General features: G+C 44.0%; 1 protein-coding gene across 1 annotated transcript in view; it reads right to left on the bottom strand.

Moving 5' to 3' along the window:
• c8a (complement component 8, alpha polypeptide) overlaps window positions 1–21,571 on the bottom strand; it is a 45,539-nt gene extending 23,968 nt beyond the window's left edge. The window contains exons 1-2 of the mRNA XM_078218473.1: window positions 21,376–21,571; window positions 17,480–17,597 (exon numbers count right to left, since the gene is read on the bottom strand). Of these exons, the coding sequence (XP_078074599.1) occupies window positions 17,480–17,597; window positions 21,376–21,461 (204 nt within the window). The 5' untranslated portion in view covers window positions 21,462–21,571. The remainder of the gene's footprint in view (window positions 1–17,479; window positions 17,598–21,375) is intronic.
• Window positions 21,572–21,871: the final 300 nt, after the last annotated feature.

Below are 21,871 nucleotides of genomic sequence, written 5' to 3'. Positions count from 1 at the left end.
TTGTGTGGAATGAAATGTAATAAAGAACCAGAGGAAGGGTCGACGCTTTTCCCTCAGTAGGGTAAGATGTAACTCTCATTGGAAATTGTGACAGTCAAGGAACTTGGAACCTCTTCAGTACGGGGATATGTTTCTTTATGTGATCGCAGCTGCATCTGGGAAAATCCCAACAGCCAAAGTAAGTAATTTTAGGGAGTTGCAAGGACAAAACCTGAGCAAAAAGAGACCTTGTATGTGTCATTCTTATAATTGGACAACAACATGATGAATGTTAGTCAATGATTGGTCTCGTGAAATTCGGTTCTTTGGAATTATAGAAAGGATATAAGAAGGGATGCGAACAGAGAGAGGGTGTAGAAGATTTCAGGAGACACTCAGAGGTCAGAAGGTGAAGGCACTGGTTACTATGACTTTTATTTGAGGCTAAAGGGGTAATATAGCTCTCCATTAAACCTTACTGTTCCGGCACTGTAATGTTTACAAGTCTTGGTTCCCACCTTTAACTGATCTTCATGCTGCAACGTCATCTGAAATCATGCCATCAGTTTGCCATGTTTAAGCTGGTGATACCCAGCTCCACCTCTCCTGCATCTCTCTTTACCCCTTCCCATACCTTTCAGTTGTCTGACTGCCTGTCCAACATGCAATAGTGAGAGGAACAAAACCATTGCCTTTGGACCCCACTACAAATTCTGTCTACTCTGCTGCAAAACCTACCTCTTCCAGCTGTTTGAAGTTGAACCAGACCTTGGTGATACATTTGGTCCTTAGAAGAGCTTCAGACCACACATCCACACCATCGCTCTATCCATCTATTTCTATTCCTGAAACATTGCCCAGCTCTACCCCTGCCTCAGCTTTTCTCCTGTAGAAACCTTCACTCATATCTTTGTTACCTCCAGACTTTATTATTAAAATACACTCCTGGCCAATATGCCACATTGTTCCCTCCGCAAATTAAAAGATAATTTAAAATTCTTCTGCCTATGTCCAAACTCACATGAAGTTCCATTCACCCTTCTCCCTTGCAGACCTGCACTGGCTCCAAGCAAAGGCTCGAATTTAAAGTGTCCTTGTTTTTAAATCCTTCTAAAGCCTCTCCCCTCCCTCTTTCAGCTCTGCAACTACTCCCCACAACATCTCTGTGCTCCATCAGCTCCAGCCTCATGCGTATTCCTGATTTTAATCATTCCACCATTGGTTGCTATGTCTTCAGCTGCATGGACCCTTTATCTCTCTGCCTCTCTACTTCACTTTCCTCCTTTAAAATTGTCCTTAAAATCTATCTGTTTGCCTAAGCTTTGGGTCTAATGGGAAATATTGCAGGATCTAAAGCCGTTGATGAGGATGACTGGGTCATTTTGAATGAGTACAGGCTGCGGTTAATTAGAACACACCAAGGTTGAAAATTGATTTAATCAATAAATGAACAAGAAGAAAGAACAGTACAGCACAGGAACAGACCCTTCAGCCCACCAAGTCTGTGCTGCCTCTCTAATCTAATATTTTCTTGCCTCTATGTGGCCCATATCCCTCTATTCCCTGCCGAGTCGTGTTAAAGTTTATTTATTAGTGTGAAACAAGTAGGCTTACATTAACACTGCAATGAAGTTACTTTGAAAATCCCCTAATCACCACACTCCAGCGCCTGTTCGGGTACACGGAGGGAGAATTTAGCATGGCCAATGCATCTAACCAGCACGTCTTTCGGACTGTGATGATGGAATAAAGAAGAAAGGGAAACACGTTGTCCCCTTAAATGTCTCTGTAAAAGCTTTTATGAATGTCAGAAACCCATAAGCTAGGGCAAGCTCTGAATTCTTTAACCTTTTATATAAGAATATTTCACTGTAAAAACAACCTTTTTTCAGCTATATTCAGTATTTTTACAGCAATTTGAAGCTACCAGCAGATAGAAAAGAAAAAGATGTCAAATTTTATAAGCATGTTGTGATGTTGGATTTTTAAAAATATTTTGGGATTATGGTGTTATTTTTCAAAGAAATCTGTGTGTGTGTTTAATTAAACTGGGAGGAGGAGGGATGTTTAATGATAACAGCTTGTCTGTGAGAACTGCGTGAGAGGTAATTCTGCTCCTATGTCTTATGGTCTTATAGAGATGAGGAGGAATTTCTTCAGCCAGAGAGTGGCGAATCTGTGGAACTCTTTGCTGCAGAAGGCTGTGGAGGTCAGGTCAGTGAGTGTTTTTAAGACAGAGATAGATAGGTTCTTGATTAATAAGGGGATCAGGGGTTATGGGGAAAAGGCATTAGAATGGGGATGAGAAAAATATCAGCCATGATTGAATGGCGGAGCAGACTCGATGGGCCGAGTGGCTTAATTCTGCTCCTGTGTCTTATGGTCTTATAGGTTCATTTGTAATGTGAGGTTATGGTGAGGTTGGACTTGCAAGTAAACAGTTGCATCTAAAATTCACATTATTGGTAAAGACTTGGCTTTTCAGCTATTCAACTTTTAATGGGAGTTTCAAAGTGACAACATTGTTTACAACTTACAAAGGATTTGTAACTAAACAAGGGAATGTAGATTAAATTTTACTGACCCAAAATTAGAGGCAAAATAGGAGAATCTGAAAGATTTTTATATTTGGAGCTCAAAGCAATGTTTGAGGACAATGAACAAAGAACAAAGAAAATTACAGCACAGGAACAGGCCCATCAACCCTCCAAGCCTGCACGACCATGCTGCCCGACTGAACTGAAACCCCCAACCCTTCCGGGGACCATATCCCTCTATTCCCATCCTATTCATGTATTTGTCAAGACGCCCCTTAAAAGTCACTACCGTATCCGCTTCCACTACCTCCCCCGGCAACGAGTTCCAGGCACCCACTACTCTTTGTGTAAAAAATCTGCCTCGTACATCTCCTTTAAACCTTGCCCCTCGCACCTTAAACCTGGGCTTAAAACTGATGAAATCTGAGATGAAAGGGAAAAAAGATACTTCAGGAAAGATGTTTAGTTGTTTTGTGATGACTGTGTGGGAAAATATCCTTGGTCCAGATCTGTGCGAGGAGAAAGTGTGAGAGTTGTGAATTTCAAGCAGCCATCCAATTTCAAACCAGAAAGTCCTTGGATGGGATTTTCCAGCCTCCCGCTGCTTGTTTGGTGGCAGTGGACGCAGCCCACCATTGGCTGATGGCAGGATCTTCTGGTTCTGCTGCTGTCAAAGGGGTTTCCCATTTTCTCCACTGGGAACCCCATGGCGGGTGTTCGCCATCAGTGGGACTAGAAGATCTCGCTGGAAAAATGGCCAAAACATTCAGCCCTTTGTTTTTCAGAAAGCAGTTTGTTTCTGAACCTTCATTTTGGATTTCTATATCTGAGCGGAAGTGTTTGAGGAGCTGTGTAATGTGCACTTATTAACGTGACAAAAATTATTTGCCTTAAATAATTTTACTGGATTTTGCAAGAAGTAGTTTGCCAAGAAGTAGTTTGTGTGTTTTGACCAAGTGGGTTTTTTGGAAGGTTGTTCTGTAACACTTTAACCTTATTTGCTAAAGAGTTTATAAAATAAATCTTTTAATTTTTAAAAACTCTAATGGTGTTATTGGAGTTCTACGCTTTTGGAGTCAGCAGCTTTTCCTCCTCATTTTCAAAATACCTCAAAACAAGGTTTATGATCAATAAGGCAAGTTTCCCTCTGGGGAGTTGACTTGCTTAGCAAATTACATCTGCTATGGTCATAACACATGACAGTCTTTTTTATTCATTCTGTGTTGATTAATAAAATATTGGTTTGAATTAATTTGGAACTATCGAGTTTTAAATAGTGTTTCAGTTGTGAAATTCTGATTTTCATTGCCACTACAGTGAAATCCTGGCAACTGCTGTAAATTGTGTGAAAACTTCCAGCTCCGGGCATGAAACGTCCATATCTAAAATTGACAATTTTGAATTTCTTAAATGTTTAATGATTTAAAATGGAGTTTGAGTGCATATGAGGTGGTGCTGTTTGATGAAGCATCTTCCTTGTTCAGGAAAATATTGCATCGGAGACTTCTATGAAATATGCAAAAAAGTTTGAAAATTATTCATTTTAAATCTCTGTTCTAACGAAGATGATTAATTTCTAATAGAGTTAAAACACTTTATTTACATACATAAGTTTTAATTTTTTTATTTAGATAGATATATTTTTAATGGGAAATTATCTTCTATTTTGCCCTATTCTGGGCACCGCACTTTAGGAAGGATAAAGGCTTTGGAGAAGATAGAGAATAGATTTACTAGAATAAGTCCAGGAATATGGGATTATGGTTATGTGAATAGATGAAAGAAGCTGGGTTGTTCACCCTGGAGTTGAGAGGCTTAAAAGGAAGTTAAAATCAAAATTACTCGAGATAAAAGAAAAACAACTGGCAGAAGAGTCGATAAGCAGGCAGCACACACTCAAGCTGATTGGCAAACGGACATCATTTTTTTTTACAGAAATGCAGATTATAAACAAGCACCCTGAATGCACCCAGTTTCAGTCTGTCTACTTACAGTGAATTCTCAAGTTTAATACCCGAGAAGGCAGGCCTAACCTCAGTTTAATCAATATATGGAAAAATCTTTATGTGCAACAAGTGGCTAGGATTTGGAGCATTGCCTGATAGGGTGGGTGGATATAGATTCAATAGTAGCCTTCAAAATAAACTGGAAAGAGAACGTTTCCTTCTGTACTGTACTATTTTATGATTGAAATTTAATCTAAAATATCGGCTAGGATTATGTGCCTACGTTTGCCATGGTCGCAAATGGCAATGTGGACAGAAAACTTTGAGAGAGGCCAAAAAAGAGAACCTTATCTGCAGATCCCCACCCCCTGGTCATTGATGTAATGAGGTTCCCACCCGGGAAGATTAGGAACCTCATTTAAATTCCATTAATGGACTTCCATGCTCTATCTTTCTCCCACATTTGGATTTCTCCCCCTCACTGATGTGACATCACATCGACAACGTCTGGAGCAACGTGAAGCTGGTGAAGAGACCATGCGGGGAGCGTACAGGTGAGTATATCCCCCAGGTGGGAGAGGGACATGATCGGCAGTGCCCTGGCAGGTGCAGGAGAGAGGGGGGGAGAGGGGATCTCCGTGCCCGTGAGAGGTTCTATGTCTTCATCTTTAGTGCTGGAATTCAAGGCGCTCTTTAGTGAGGGCTCCCCGATCTCTGGAAAGGTGACGTTGCCGATGGAGTGGGTTCTGTGATGGCTTGGGACAGGCCTCCAGCAATCTTTTTGCCTAAATGTTGACAAATATGGTGAGAAATACAGCTGGGCAGCTGGTGTACTGTTCATCATTTCGCTCCCTGAGCCAGCATTTAGAAAAAAATTGAAACTCCTGCCCCCTGTCTTCTCTGATGAGGATGTTTTAATTTTAAAAAAATATTTATGTAGCTGTAACAATGCATTCTGCACTCACTCCTTTTCTTCTCCCCATGTACACAATGAGTGGTAACCTCCCCCTGTCTGCGTGGGTTTCCTTCGGGTGTTTCAGTTTCTTCCCACAGTCCAAAGATGTGCGCGTTAGGTTGATTGGTCACGTGAAATTGACCCTACTGTCAGGGGGATTAGCAGGGTTAATATGTGGGGTTGCAGGAATGGGCCTGGGTGGGATTGCTATTGGTGCAGACTCCATGGGCCGAATGGCCTCCTTCTGCACTTTAGGGATTCTATGATTCTTTGTATCCCTCACTGTATCCCAATACATGACAATAATAAATCAAATCAGAAATGATTTTGCAATTCCTTTGAATAAAAAATCCAGAAAATCTTTTCTAAATTTTAACAAATGCGTCTAACAACACCTGATAAATAAGCTTACCTATTCTGCTGTCCATCGCACAGAAAGCCATTTTGTTTTTATTTAGTTCATTGCACAACAACATTTGCGTTGTTATATTTGTTTATTCATATATCTGTACTTTTAATGGGAAATTTTCTTCTATTCTGATCAGTTAATAAAAAGGTAAATTTATATATTGCGCATAAATTTTATGACCATGAACTTGAGCTCCGTAGCATCATTAGTACTGGTGCCATGGAAGCCCCGGCGTGAAGTAATGGCACACAGAATGTTTCCAGCATCTGCTGATAGGATGCTAGTGCAGACATGCTGTGTGTGCAGCAGAAGCATGCAGAGGGGGTGGACTGCACTGTCAATTAGCCTCTAACATAGGTTTGATGTGCCATCTGTCAATTTGTACCATGCAGGTCCAGTTAACTAGTACTATTTAAAGGGATAACCATCCAACTTCCAGGTGAGAGGTGAGGTGCAGAGTTTGTACTGCATTGTGTCCTTTAAGAGTTTTGCTAACCTTTTGGATTTTCAAAGGAGTGGAGCTGGATCTTGACACAGAAATCAGAGGAGTCCATTGCCCTGTCAAGATCAAGCTTGGTTCAATAACGGAGGCTGTAATTGCGGTCCCCCCTGGGCTGCAGCATGAAATGAAAATACATATCGGTCAATATTGAGGGAAAGCAATGCACTGAGAGAGGAGGAGAGCTCTCAACAAAAGACTCTATCACCTAGAGTCTTTAGACAATCCTTTTCATACTCCATCTCAGCCAAGAAAAACACATGTGGATCTTTCTTTCAGTGAGGAGGTGGCCTCTGGACCATTCAATCTCCTGCAGGCTGCTCTGCAACTGAGAATGGCATTGCCAGTGACCAAAATCACCCACAATCTTTTGCTAAGATCATGTGGAGGTCATGGAATGATGTTATGTGCAGCAGTATAGAAGGACACCGGTTTGTGTGATTTGTTATATGCGGCAATGCATAGTACATTTGCACTGAAGAATAGGTCTTAAACATGCTCAGTTATTTGACAATAGCATTCGTGAAGAGGTTAGTGTAGCCAGTAGCGTGAGACAACTTTTTAAATGATCCAGGCACTGCCAGATACGCCATTGAAAAATTAACTAACTTTGAAAGAATAAGAATAGTTAAACACACTAGTACCCGTCAGAAGGATTGAAATTGAGGTTGAAGCAGTGACGTATATAGAATCTGGAACTGAAGCTGTACATTGCTGAATGTGGAACATGAATGTGGAACTCACCTGATGAAGGAGCAGCGCTCCAAAAGATTGTGATACCTGATTTGATTTGATTTGATTTATTATTGTCACATGTATTAACATACAGTGAAAAATATTGTTTCTTGCATGCTACACAGACAAAACATACCATTCATAGAGAAGAAAATGAGAGAATGCAGAATGTAGTGTTACAGAGATAGCTAGGGTGTAGAGAAAGATCAACTTAATGCAAGGTAAGTCCATTCAAAAGTCTGACAGCAGCAGGGAAGAAGCTGTTCTTGAGTCAGTTGGTACGCAACCTCAGACTTTTGTATCTTTTTCCCGAAGGAAGAAGGTGGAAGAGAGAATGTCCGGGGTACATGGGGTCCTTAATTATGCTGGCTGCTTTGCCGAGGCAGCGGGAAGTGTAGACAGAGTCAATGGATGGGAGGCTGGTTTGCGTGATGGATTGGGCTACATTCACGACCTTTTGTAGTTCCTTGTGGTCTTGGGCAGAGCAGGAGCCATACCAAGCTGTGATACAACCAGAAAAAATGCTTTCTATGGTGCACCTGTAGACGTTGGTGAGAGTCGTAGCTGACATGCCGAATTTCCTTAGTCTTCTGAGAAAGTAGAGGCGTGGGGCTTTCTTAACTATAGTGTCAACATGGGGGGACCAGGACAGGTTGTTGGTGATCTAGACACCTAAAATCTTGAAGCTCTCGACCCTTTCTACTTTGTCCCCATAGATGTAGACAGGGGTATGTTCTCCTTTACGCTTCCTGAAGTCGATGACAATCTCCTTCGTTTTGTTGGCATTGAGGGAGAGATTATTGTTGCCGCACCAGTTCACCAGATTCTCTATCTCATTCCTGTACTCTGTCTCGTCATTGTTTGAGATCCGAACCACTACGATGATGTCGTCAGCAAACTTGAAAATCGAGTTGGAGGGGAATTTGGCCACACAGTCATAGGTGTATAAGGAGTATAGCAGGGGGCTGAGAACACAGCCTTGTGGGGCACCGGTGTTGAGGATGATCGTGGGGGAGATGTTGTTGCCTATCCTTATTGATTGTGGTCTGTGAGTTAGGAAGTTCAGGATCCAGTCACAGAGGGAGGTGCCGAGGCCCAGTTTCATGCGAATAATAGTGTTGAAGGCTGAGCTGTAGTCAATAATTAGGAGTCTGACATAGGTGTCCTTGTTATCTAGATGTTCCAGGGTTGAGTGCAGGGCCAGGGAAATGGCATCTGCTGTGGACCTGTTGCAGCGGTAGACAAACTGTAGTGGATCCAAGCAGTCTGGGAGGCTGGAATTGATTTGTGCCATGACTAACCTTTCGAAGCACTTCATAATGATGGATGTCAGAGCCACTGGACGACAGTCATTAAGGCACGCTGCTTGGTTTTCCTTCAGTACCGGGATGATGGTCGTCTTCTTGAAGCAGATAGGGACCTCAGATTGTTGTAACGAGAGGTTGAAAATGTCTGTGAATACCTCCGCCAGCTAGTCCGCGCCAGATCTGAGTGTTCACAAATAAACCTGTTGGACTCTAACCTGGTATTGTGAGACTTCTTACTGTGCCCACCCCAGTCCAATGCCGGCACCTCCACATCATGGAACATGAGGATTAGGGAGAAATAAAACTTAGCAAGAACTATCAGCATGATGGATATGGGTAAAGAGAGAATTTGAGAATCTTAAGTCCAGGCATGATCTATTGCTTGAAATTCATCAAAGTACAGAAAACATAAAATTAGCAGCCCCCCTGCACATTAAGGACTAGGATTGAGTGAGAGGGTACAAATAGAAATCCTCCCTCCTCAAGGTGTGGACAATGAGAGTGTCTGGGAGAGGTTCTCCAGCATTTTCATTAGTTGTTTATGAGGATGAATGCTTAATTAGGATATGTGTAAGAATATTACTGCCCTGTAATCCAAAGACTATTTACATACATGTTTTGTTTTATCTTTGCAGAACCTATGAGAGAGTTATGTCTTGCAGGTGCAAATTACATTAGGGAAAGGGAAATAGGGAAGCAAGATATTTAAAAGAGAAGTATGAAACTACCCTGGCTAAACTTAGAAGCTGGCCATCAGCAGAGAACAACAGAATGTGAAAAACAAGCAGGAACAGCCATCAGTATGAGAACCAAGGTTAACTGACTGGTTGTAATGTATAGAATCTGGTAAGGCACAATAGGAGGGATTGATGTTTTTTATCCTCGTTTGGATAAGGATGCCTCTCAATGAGAACAGTAAAAGTCAGAATGGGGATATGTTTCTTTATGTGGCCACAGCTGCATGTGGGGATAATATCCCCAATAATTAAGATCAATGATTGGGGGAGGGGTCATAAAATGAGACATAAGCAAATAGGGGCCTTGTGTATATTTATACCCCTAAAATTGGACGATAACATGATGGGTATAAGTCAGTGATGGGCTATCAAAATTGGGTGCTTTTGAATTATTGAAAGGAGTAAAAGAAGGGGTTCCAAATAAGCAGAAGATGTAGAAGTTTTAAGGAGACACTGAGGACAAGCCAGTGGTTCAGGTAACCATTTATTACTGCAACATTTACCCAAGCCATAATAAGATAATATAACTGTCAATTATACCACGTAAACTATTGCACAGATAATGTAATATATTAATCTTACTTTTGCTGAATAAAGTTTAATCATTACTACCATAAAGGTCAACTTTAAATAATTGGTTATTAGAGTTTAGTGGAAGGAAAAATGCAGAATGTACTTTGGATAATGGAAGTCTTGTAGCATTCCTGCCTCTGAGCCAGAAGCTCTGGGTTCAAGTCCACCCCAGGACTTGATGGCCAAGGAAGGTGCGTTCATAATGTAACCTAATAGGTTGAGTTTCAATCTGCAAAATCCTTCTTTTATACATCAGTGGCAGACAGTAACAGTGGGAGAGACCCCTGATCAGCCATGCTTAATGCAGAGTGACATCCCTCAAACTATAAGCCTCTGGTAACAGGCTGGCAACCTGTTTCAGGAAAAACCTCGCTATGGGAACAGATAAAAGTTTGCCTTGTGCACCACTAGATGCAGGAAGAGAAACAAAAACAAACAACTTTAGACAATAGATTCAAGAAGGATCTGCACATGGGGAGTTATGGAGCACAAGCAACCTGAAGCTCTGGTCAAGGATACACATGAGTTCTGCTGCAGAGGACTCAGAGGACTTCCATGTTCCAGGTCACAGCTGGAACATGGAAGTCCTCTGAGTCCTCTGCAGCAGAATTCATGTGCATCAGCATCCATAACAAAATATGTGGCGCATTAGGAAATCCGTCAGATAACCATCATAGAATCCCTACAGTACATAAGGAAGCCATTCGGCCCATCTAGTCTGCACCGACCACAATCCCACATGGGCCCTATCCCCATAACCCTACGTATTTACCCTGCTAATCCCCCTGACACTAGGGTCAATTTAGCATGGCCAATCAACCTAACCCGCACACCTTTGGACTGTGGGAGGAAACCAGAACACCCAGAGGAAACCCATGCAGACACGGGGAGAATGTGCAAACTCCACACTGACAGTGACCCGAGGCTGGGTCCCTGGCACTGTGAGGCGGTAGTGCCGCCGTGCCGCCCAACATAATCTGCATTCAACGTTTAAGAGCATGGAGGAGACCAACACCAAATTAACACAGGATTTTGTACAGAACTTGGAGTCTTTCCGGAGTCTATTCATGGTCAACTCAATACAATTTTGGACCCAGCCATGATGTAAGGTTTGATGGCCGAATCCTACTGTGCAAGCTCAGACAGTTCCCATCATGGCTATGGATACCAGTATTGAGAGGGGCAAGCCGAGTATCGCAGAAATCCAACAATCTGTCCTCCCTCAAATTTACTAGGGTTGTTGACACTCCCTCCCTTATGGGAGTGGCGCTGGCTTCATGGAGAACAAACTTGCTGTCCCCTTTCTGGATTGCAGCTTTTGTGATCCCATCCCTTTCACTCCATCAGTGCTTTTGCTGCTACCTGTCAGCCAGCCAGCCAGCCAGCCCACACTGCTGCTCCCCATGCTGAGATGGTGCTCAGAGCTGTTCAAGGTAATTCACTAAGGACATCTGCAGTCCCATTCATTGAAATTCAGCAGCCTTCCAACGGCCATGCTGCAGCACATTGTCAGAACACTGGGACAGGCAAAGGCACACAGAGGACAGACACAAAGGGAATGCATGAGGGTGATTCATTGACATTTGTATGTAGTATAGCATGATTCAACTTATAAGTATGGTTTGGAATGTCAGTCGAGCTTTCATTTGCTTCGTGGCCAAGAGAATGAAGTGATGGTCAGTGACAAAGAACAAAGAACAGTACAGCACAAGAAACAGGCCCTTCGGCCCTCCAAGCCTGTGCCGCTCCTTGGTCCAACTAGACCAATCGTTTGTATCCCTCCATTCCCAGGCTGCTCATGTGACTATCCAGGTAAGACAGAGGGGAGTTAAGGAGTGTGGTACTGCTGGTGAATGTGGTTACCATAACTGCTGTTGTACCTGACTTAGTTGGTCACATACAGCCCAAGCAGAAAGGGATTGTCCAACTTGCAGTCTCCTTTCCCCTTCTGCCTCCTCCTCCTCCTTTTCCATCTCCTCATGCTCCTTCAGCAGCTGCCACATTATTACCTGCATTCTTCAGCAAATTCAAGCAACTATAAAAACATGCACCAAAAATTGCCAGAATAAACAAACTGGCAACTAATCTGTTTGTAGAATCCATAGGTTAGGCGGATTAGCCATGGTAAATGTGTGGGGTTACGGGGATAAGATGGGGGGGAGGGCTTGGGTGGGATGCTCTGTCAGAGAGTTGGTGCAGGCTCGATGGGCCAGATGGCCTCTTTCTGCACTGTAGGGATTCTATGATTCTATAACTTTAGGACAGAGTTGAGGAGATTTTTCTTCACTCAGAGAGTGGCCAGCTTCTGGAATTTGCTATCACAGAAAGCAGGTGAGGCTAAAACATTGTGGGGGTGATTCTCCCGCTTAAGCCTCCCGGCCCAGCTGTAGCAGAGCAGTGGGCCGGGAGGCTTAAGCGGAGGCCGTGAAGAGGGCTTCCCGCTGGGCACCATGGCCTCCGCCCGTCTCCAGCCGCCGCATTTCCAGTGCCATCAGCTCTGTTCCGGAAATCGGCGCTGAGCTAAATTAATTGTGTTAGTGGGGATTAAAATCTCATTAGTGGGCCCAGAACTGAAGTCTCTGGGCCCGCTAGCCTCTTTCCACCCCCCCTCACCAGGAGTGTTTCACTCCAGTGAGGTTTACAATAGCTCCCCACCAGCAGGGAGCTGGCAGGCCGACCCCACTGGAGTGAATGGAGGCCCCCAGGAGATCGGGGGTAAAGGGGGGTGTCCCCTGGGCATTTCCAGCTTGGCAGTGCCAGCCTGGCCCGCTGGCACTGCCCAAGGGGTAAGTAAAAGTGGTAATGCCCAAGAGGCACCTTGTCACTACTCACTGGGCATTGGGCAGAGCCAAGGGGGTAGGGCCAGAGCAGAGCAGGGCCTATAAGGGGCACGGCCTCTAGAGGGGGGGAAATCGGTGGGAGTGGGGGGTCCCGCTGGCACTCTGCACTCACAGTGACAGAGGGAGGGAGTCCATCGATCGGGGCTGGCCATCGGGGTCGGGGGGGGCGGGGGGGGGGGCGCGCTGGCCTGCTGGCGCGGCGGGTCGGGGCTGTGGGTGGTATCAGAAGATTGGGACTGCTTGGAGGAGGTGGGGGAAGATCGAAGGCTGGCTGTGGGGGGACAGGGGCCGGGGATCGGGGCTTGGCCGGACATGTCTGGGAGGCCAGAGATTGGGTGGCGGGGTCACACGACCAGCATTGCGGGGTCACAGGGCTGGCCGGCGATCGAGCTGGCCAGTGATCTGTAGGCCAGCAGTGCGGGGCTACTGGACATGCACTGATCTCAGCTATAACAGATCGGAGAATACACAGTGGCCTGCTCAGCGCTATGATGCCGGCCTCTCCAGTGGGAATAGGCCCCGCCCACAGATTTCTAGCGCGATTCACGCTAGGGCACTTTGTGATATACAGAGTGTATGAGATTCATTTTGAAAGTCCTGCTGATAAAACCAGCAGGATTTACTCCAGTTTTTATGCAAACTTGGCGCTGAGAATTTCTTTTGGCTGTATGTTTTAAGAAAGGGTTAGATATAGCTCGGGGGTAGAAGAGGATCAAAGGTTATGGGGGAAAGCTGGATCACGCTATTGAATTGGATGATCAGCCATGATCATAATGAATGGCGGAGCAGGAGGAGGCTCAAAGGGGATTCTCCTGCTCCGTTCTTCCATGTTTCTATGGCACAATTCCTGAAAATGCCTGGTGTTGTTAAATCTCTTACAATTCCTGAAAGGCAGGAAAGTGTCAGTCTTACTTCAACACTGCCTTCACGGAACCACTGACATTCCACACATCAGGTGCATACCTACACACAGAGATTATTGTGTTGTTACTTTTCAAAAATCTCAGTTGCTGCTTTCAGAATGTTATCAATTATTATGGGAATTTGGTGCTGTTAGAGTGATAGACTACAGATTCAGTTATACAATTCTCAAGCCTGTCTTTCTGCAATAATTTAACAGATGCAACATTTTCAGCAAGTCATCAAATCCCAGAAGTAAATATTTCGTCTCACTTAATATTTGATCTGTCTTAGTGAAAACATTCATACAAATATTTTCCTTGCAAAAGATAACATGTGTAATAGATTAACCGAAAAAACGCATGTCTGATCAAATGCAAGCTATTTTGAAATCATGTTTGTTTTAAGATTAACTGGGTTTATGCAACTAGCTCAGAAATAATGATGCTGGCCAGGAAATTCTGGAGCCCTCCATTACAGTCAAGAATCATTACATAGTATCTCACCTAAACTGATTCTTTACCACCTTAGCCAAAACTGGACACTTATAACTTCTTCAATCTTTTTTCTTACATTCAGTAGATATTTAAAATCCATTTGCTATCACCAACCACTATGACTTGACTTAACTTGCCTCTCCTATTCTATTTGAATAGAATAGGATCATTGTTTCTTAACATGAAACATAACTGTACCGCTGTAACTCCAGCCATAGATAACAGCCACCCTTTCCTAACATGCATTGTGATTGTAAGAATCTAACGATACTTGTAAATTGGATATTTTATTCTCCCATTCATCTTCCCTGTTTGTTCAGAGAGAAATGAAGTGACCAAATCTAGGATGGGAAAAATTAGGTGGAATTTTCTGGCTCATCCCGCCGGCGGGATTTTCTGGTCCCATCAACAGCAAACCCCCACCACGGATTTCCCAGCACCGAGGGATGGATTCAATGGGAAATGACCAGAAGATCCCGCACTGGCCAACAACAGATCGCCTTTCGCTGCCATGCAAAAAATGCCACACGGAGTGTGGGCGGCACGGTGGCACAGTGGTTAACACTGCTGTCTCACAGCTCCAGGGACCAGGGTTCAATTCCTGGCTTGGGTGACTGTCTGTGTGGAGTTTGCATGTTCTCCCCGTGTCTGCGTGGATTTCCTCCGGGTGCTCTGGTTTCCTCCCACAGTCCAAAGATGTGCGGGTTAGGCTGATTGGCTATGCTAAATTGTCCCTTAGTGTCCCGGAAAGCATAGGTTAGAGGGATTAGTGGGGTAAATGTGTTGGATTATGGGGATAAGGCCTGGGTGGGATTCTTGTCGATGCAGACTCGATGGGCCGAATGGCCTCCTTCTGCACTGTCGGGATTCTATGAGTGCGGAGAATCCTCCCCATTGTCAATATTCACAAAGCTGACCTGAAATGACTCTATTCTGGTCATGCCTGGACACAATTTTAGTTTGTTTCCATTCTTAATATTTATATGCTATTGTTATTTACACAACAACTTTCCAAAGCAATCAGAAAGCTTTTAGTTTCTAAGTAACAAGGGTACTTCAGTGTACACTACATCAATATAAAGTTAACTTGGAATTCTTTCAAACAAACTCACTTGTTTTGAACTCAACATCGGGTTAGAGGTATGATGGGTTGCATCTGCCAAATCAATTGCTCTTACTTTTTATTCACTCAGCGGATATGAGCATCACTGGCAAGACCAGCATTTATTTTCCAAACCAAACTGATCTTGAGAAGGAAGTGGAGAAACTCAAGACACAAGTGATGAAATATTGTTTGAGAGGAAGTTCTGGAGTTTTGGCAGAGTGGCAGTGAAGGAACAGCAACATAGTTCCAAATTGGGTTGCAGTGTGGTTTGGAGATGGCAAAGTTTCCATGCATCCATTAATCTTCTAGGTAGCAAAGGGTTTAGAAGGTGATGTCGAAGGAGCAGTGCGTCTTGAAGATGGTAGACACTGCTGCCATTGCGTGGCAGTGGTGAAAGGGAATGACTGTTTAAGACGCTGCATGGGGTACAGATAAAGCAGGCTGCTTTAACCTGGATGGTGTCAAGCTTCTTGAGTGACATTGGAACTGCACTCATTCAGGCAAGAGGAGAGTATTCCATCACACTCTTGCGTCTTGTAAATACTGAACAGGGGGCTTAGAAGGTGAGTTACTTTTCACAGAATTCCCAACTTGTTCCAGTGAAGTTTCTGGTTAATAGTTACCACCCCCACCCCCTCATCACAGTCCCCCGCCACACCCCCCACAGCTTCCCCCATCACTTTTCTGATATTGAGAATGGACTGGTGTGCATTAATTGGTAGTATTAGATTTGTATTGCTTTTAGTTGACAGGGTACACCTTTACAATTTTTCACATTATAAGGTAGATGCCAATGTTGTAGCTGTACTGGAATAACTGGGCTAGGGGCGTAGGTAGTTGCGGAGAACAAGTCTTCAGTACGATAGCAAGGATATCATCAGGGCAGCATGGCCTTTGCTGTATCTACTGTATTCAGCCATTTCTTGATATCATGTGGAGTGAATTGAATTGGCTGAAGACTGACTTCTGTGATGCTGGGCAGCTTAGGAGAAGGCCAAGACGGCTCATCCATTTGGCACTTCTAGTTGAAGGTGGTTACAAATGCATCTGCCTTATTTTGCACTAATGCAATGCTTGTGAAATCTTCTCCTCCTCTGGTTAATTGTTTAATTGTTCACCATCATTCACAACTGGGTGTGACAGGACTGCAGAGCTTTGATCTGAGACATTGGTTTTAAGGTTGCTTAGTTCTGTCTGTTGCATGCTGCTTCAGTAGGAAGTTGATCATGCCTGACCTAAAATATCACAGGGTCCCAAATCAATGTTGAGGGCTCCAATGCCATTATCTCCTGACTTTATACCACTATACCACCAACTCTACCAGTGGGATAGGACATACCCTTCGATGATGATGGAGGAGACAAGGTTTTTTTAAATTCATTCATGGGATGCGGGTGTCACTAACTAGGCCAGTATTCATTGCCCACCTCCAATTGCCCTTGGTGGTGCTGAGCTACCTTCTTGAATTGCTGCAGTCTCTGAGGTGTAGGTACACCCACAGTGCTATTAGGAAGGGAATTCCAAGATTTTGACCAAGCAACAGTGAAGGAATGGCGATATATTTCCAAGTGAGGATGATGAATGGGTTAGAGGGGAACCTTCAGGTGGTGGTGTTCCCATGTGTCTGCTGATCTCGTCCTTTTAGATGGTAGTGGTCATGGGTTTGGAAGGTGCTCCTAAAGGAGCTTTGGTGAGTTCCAGCAGGGCACCTTGTAGATGGCAGACACTCCTGCCACTGTGCATCAGTGGTGGATGGAGTGACTGGTTGTAGATGGTGTGCCAATCAAATGGGCTGCTTTCTCCCACATGGTGTCCAGCATCTTGAGTGTTGTTGGAGCTGCATCCATCTGGAGAGTATTCCATCTCACTCCTAACTTGTAGATGGTGGGCAGGTTTTGGGGATCTGGAGGTGAGTCACTCTCTGCAGGTCCCCAGCCTCTGATCTGCTCTGGTAGCCACAAAGTTATGATACAGTGAGTAAAACACTGTCATGCATTTGCTTGAGTAGATGGTGGGACAGCTCTCCTTGTGTGGGTTTTAGTTCCCAGATGTTACTTAGGAGAGTCGATTTTATCGAATCTGGAGCCTTGGTCAATGTTGGATGTTCCACCAGTTTTTTTTTCTTATTCGGTTTTCTGAAACAGCATTAGCACTTCGAAAGTTTGGCTTATGGAATGTGAATAGGGTAGAACAGAGGTAGCCTTAACGGAATTTTAATTCCAACATAACTGATCTGGAGACCTTGACAGTGACAATGGAGTCTTGAAAGATACTAATGTCTCAGCTTTATGTGCAAGAAGTTCACAAAAAACAATTTTTCATAAATCTCTTTCAGATGTAGTTTGACCTGCTGTTTATTTCCAGCATTTTTCCATTTTATTTGTTCTTGTTCCTTACATTTTTCTATCAAATTATTTCCCTAAATGAAAAGTTAACTTGCCTTAGTCTATGAAATCGTACCTTTTTGGTTTCACAAGGGGAACACCCTGTCCATGGTGCCCACTGGCCAAGTTGACAGTCAAGTGCGGCCACACTTCGGATTTTCCGGGCAGAATGATTCGTGCAACAATGTTCTGAACTATGTTAAAAAAAAGAAATTTGTTCAGTGTTACAAGATTCTTTTTCTGCATAAAACAAATTGTTTATCTATTGTTGAAGATAGGGCCCAAGATGCTAAGCATGACTTTATGCACTTAGTGTCCAGAGTTACTCGAACAGATGAAGAGGTTTAAAATGTTATTCCTTCCTTCAAAGGAGTACAAATGTTTGCAATCGATCATATTCATTGAGCTCACACTTTGGAAATACTGCTGACAGACAGCTGGCTATGCTCCGCTGCTACAGCTCACCATTGACAGAGAGCAGTAATCTCCCACCTCCCACAAAGCAGACTGAAAGTGCAGCAATTGTGAAGGAAAATGCTGCTGAATATGAAAGGGTTACACACAATCTCAAGGAATTGTAGATTGGCATAGATAAATTTATGACTGATTGGATTCTGGTGGCATGTTGATGGACTAACAAGAAACTTGTGGCTCTCTGGTCACTCGCATTTGCAACTAGCGGGAGTGCAAGGAGGTCAGCAAATTTTAGCAGGAGATCTTCCATCTACAGAGTGACAAGCTCTCAAAGTTCAGGGTTTTACTGTACTGGGATGTACAGTTGCCTATAGACGTTCTTGATGCCAGCACAAACTTATTAGAGATTACAAACTTATGGGGCTTCCTGTTCTTTTGCTTGGTTTGTCCCAGAAAGCACATCATTTCACACAAATAAAAAGCAATTGCATTTTGAACTAAATCTCTGGCCTTTGGGAGCAAGTTTTTTTTTAAATGTGTTGGCCTATTTTGGAAGTTACTGAGGGATAAACGGAGCTGATTTTCCTGACTCCCTCAAGGCTAATGCCATTTTCCTGTAAGGTTTAACAAAGACAACTACAGCTTGCATTTATATAGCACCTTTAATGTCGTAAAGGTTATGTGGTCAGCAGCTAATAGGAAGAAAGACGAGAGAGCAGGAGGTGGCCTCAAGGACAAATGAACTCACAGAGCCAGGAGATCAACTACAAAGGATAAGAGTTTAGTGTAAAGGCAGATTCAAACCTTTTTCTTTATCCTTTCATGGATGTGGGTGCCATTGGCTAAGCCAGCATTTGTTGCCCATCTCTAATTTCCCATTGTTAGCCTTGGCAGAAGTGTGTCTTGGTTGGCAAGGGGAGTGATGCAGCTGAACAGATAGTCTTCAGTTTAATTATAGAGTCCATGAACACTTTGCAATGAATAGAGGTGAAAATGAGAAGGGACAAGGGTTTAGGAAGAGATTGGTAGCGGAGAAAAGAAACTTGGAGGTGATTTTGAGTCCGTACTCTGTCTGTGGGACTGGCGGCACGTGCTCAAAATCCAGAGAGCGCAATTCACGCGGGCGAGTTTCCAAGTTCCGATCTTACTGCCCCGCGCCGGTGGAGTAAGTGAAAAACACAGCAGAACCGCAGAGAACTCATTTTAATACATTAACATGTCATTAGAGAGCACTCTCTCTGGGACATCCCCCCTCATCGGATAGTCAGCAGGCGCTGGCGTGACGTCACACTTGCGCCATAGACGTGAACTTGTGGTGGGGGGGGGGTCACCCAGGGTCGTAGAGGTAAGCATAGCCCCCAGGCGAGAGGGCCATTGTCCAGGACTAGCCTGGCACTGCTCCTTGGCACAGTCTGGCGCCATGTCAACCTGGCAGTGGCAACCTGTGCCAAGGGGCAGATCCTAATGAGAGCCTCATGAGGTGGGGGGTTGGGGGTGGAGATTCACTTGGATGTGGTGGTGGCTGGGAGGAGCAGGGGATAATCGTTGGGTGGGAGGGAAGTGTTGGAGTTGGGTGCAGGCTCAGACTGTATGGGGGGAGGGCGGGGTAAAGAGGGCTGACTCTGATGGGTGATGGGGAGGGAAGTCCTGAGACCTTCATGGTGGGCTGCGGGGGTGGAGGTAGTGGGAGGTTTACTCAGACTCTGACCGGGGCACCCTTTAAAGATGACGCCCTGACCTCTAAGCAGTGGGCTTCTGCCAGAGGCCCCGCCCCTCCTGTATGACAACATGAAACATGTCCCCTTGATTTTTTTTGGCAGAATGTCGTAAGATCTGGAGAGAAACACGCCGGTTTTCTCACTGGAAACAACACTCTGCCATTTTTTGATAAGATTGGAGGTTATTTGGTACTCCAGGATGGTCAAGGAGTAGTAAGCAGTTTGGGTAGAGGAAAGCAGGGCCTGATAGTGCTTGCTGGTATTCAGACAGATGTCAGAGAAAAAGGAGGTGGCTCTACGGTTTTTGGGCTATTGAGAAGATGGGAGGAAGAATGTGTACAGTTCTGGTCACCCTATTATAGAAAAGATATTATTAAACTCGAAAGAGTGCAGAAAAGATTTACTAGGATGCTACTGGAACTTGATGGTTTGAGTTATAAGGAGAGGCTGGATAGACTGGGACTTTTTTCCCTGGAGTGTAGGAGGGCTTCGGAGTGATCTTATAGAAGTCTATAAAATAATGAGGGGCATAGATCAGCGAGATAGTCAACATCTTTTTCCAAAGGTAGGGGAGTCTAAAACTAGAGGGCATAGGTTTAAGGTGAGAGGGGAGAGGTGCAAAAGGGTCTAGAGGGGCAATTTTTTCACTCAGAGGGCAGGGAGTGTCTGGAACGAGCTGCTAGATGCAGTAGTAGAGGCGGGTACAATTCTGTCTTTTAAAAAGCATTTAGACAGTTACATGGATAAGATTGGTATAGAGGGATATGGGCCAAATGTGGGCAATTGGAATTAGCTTAATGGTAAAAACTGAGCGGCATGGACAAGTTGGGCCGAAGGGCCTGTTTCCAACCTGTAAACCTCTATGAATCTAGCTCCTGAGGTGGTGTAGGATCACAGCTCATATGCTCTTGTCTCAAGAGCTATGTAACTCTGAGAAACCGAGATACAAAATCAATGGAAGTAAAATCATTGACACCTTTTACCATTCAGACCCATCTGCTCACTCAAAACAACAATTTCATTAAACATTACCAAACCTCAGAAAAATGTAATATTTTATGTAGAAACCCCATACTTATTTTTCAAGATTTAAGAGGCATAGGCTGGGATTTTACCCATTGGAGATGAGCTCTGAGATGTGAGGATTAGTAAAATAGTGGGGAAAGGAATTGGGAAGGAAGCCATGGGATATTTCCAAATACAGAAACGGCAATAGTTCAACTGCCCACCGCCACTGGAGGTGTATGACCAATAAAATGCTTAATTGGCCTAACAATGGTCATTTTACACCCACAACGTCATTCTACCAACATGTGGAGAGTCCACCTGGTACATCAAAGCAGTCTCCCAGCAGCTTCCAAGGGAGGGACCTTACCTTCCTGAGGTTTCATGGCCCAGGAAGAAGCCCCAGTGGCAATGGCTGCCTCCACAGCATCGGTGCTGCCAGTGGAGGGTTCACCTCTCCGATCGCAGGGGCTAGTTAGCACTGGCACATCACCAAATCTCCTACCATCCTCAAGGGCACCTCAAAATGGAGGCGCTTTGCAGCCTCAGCAATGGTCACCTCTATCACTGACACTGCAGAGCTGCTAGCTCTCTGATTGGAACAGTACCTCATCCTTAATTGGATTGCAGAGCCGGTGATTGCCCATTAATTGGCCTTTGCTTGTGAAATTGCCACCGTTGTCCCGTTGTTCACCCACGCAGGCTTGGGACCTGCATTTGGTCCGAAAGTCAGGAGCCACAGTGTGCCGATAAGATCCCAGCCACACACAGTCCACCACAAATAACACAACCAATACAGAAGCCATCCCAGTTTTCTGAAGTGATAAACACTAACCTGGTGCTGATCTGGTTTGAACTGGCAAAATGAGTAAAACACAACAGGCATGCAAAAGATGAGAAGCAATTCATAAACAAATTCATTCTTCGTGCCACAAAAATATAGCTTTTATAAAATAAGAAAATGTTTATATCAAACAACTTGTTACTTGGACGAAAAATATTAAGTGCTGCAAATTCCAAACAGAAAGTATTGTGGAAGAATGTCAAAAGAAAAGGGTAAACCAAACAACCTACTTAATAAATGATTAATAGCAATGTAAATTAGAATGTGAACGGTGGGCCAACTCGCTATTCTAGCTTCATTATAAAACTATCTTAGATCAAATACAGGTTCTTGCAATACTGTATTCAATTTTACACATATTATTAAAATTAATGCTTTGGTTAGAATATTTAAAATTGTTGTTCTGCAATCAATTTCTAAACAACAGTATCCGTTGATACAAGAATGTGTGTTTTCCAGTGAGAAAAAATGAATAATGTTTACCTCA

This window comes from Mustelus asterias, chromosome 8 (assembly GCF_964213995.1).
Source record: "Mustelus asterias chromosome 8, sMusAst1.hap1.1, whole genome shotgun sequence".
In the NCBI taxonomy this organism is placed as follows: domain Eukaryota; kingdom Metazoa; phylum Chordata; class Chondrichthyes; order Carcharhiniformes; family Triakidae; genus Mustelus; species Mustelus asterias.
Note: the sequence above shows the minus strand (reverse complement) of the source record. Positions and strands in the feature narration are given on the sequence as shown.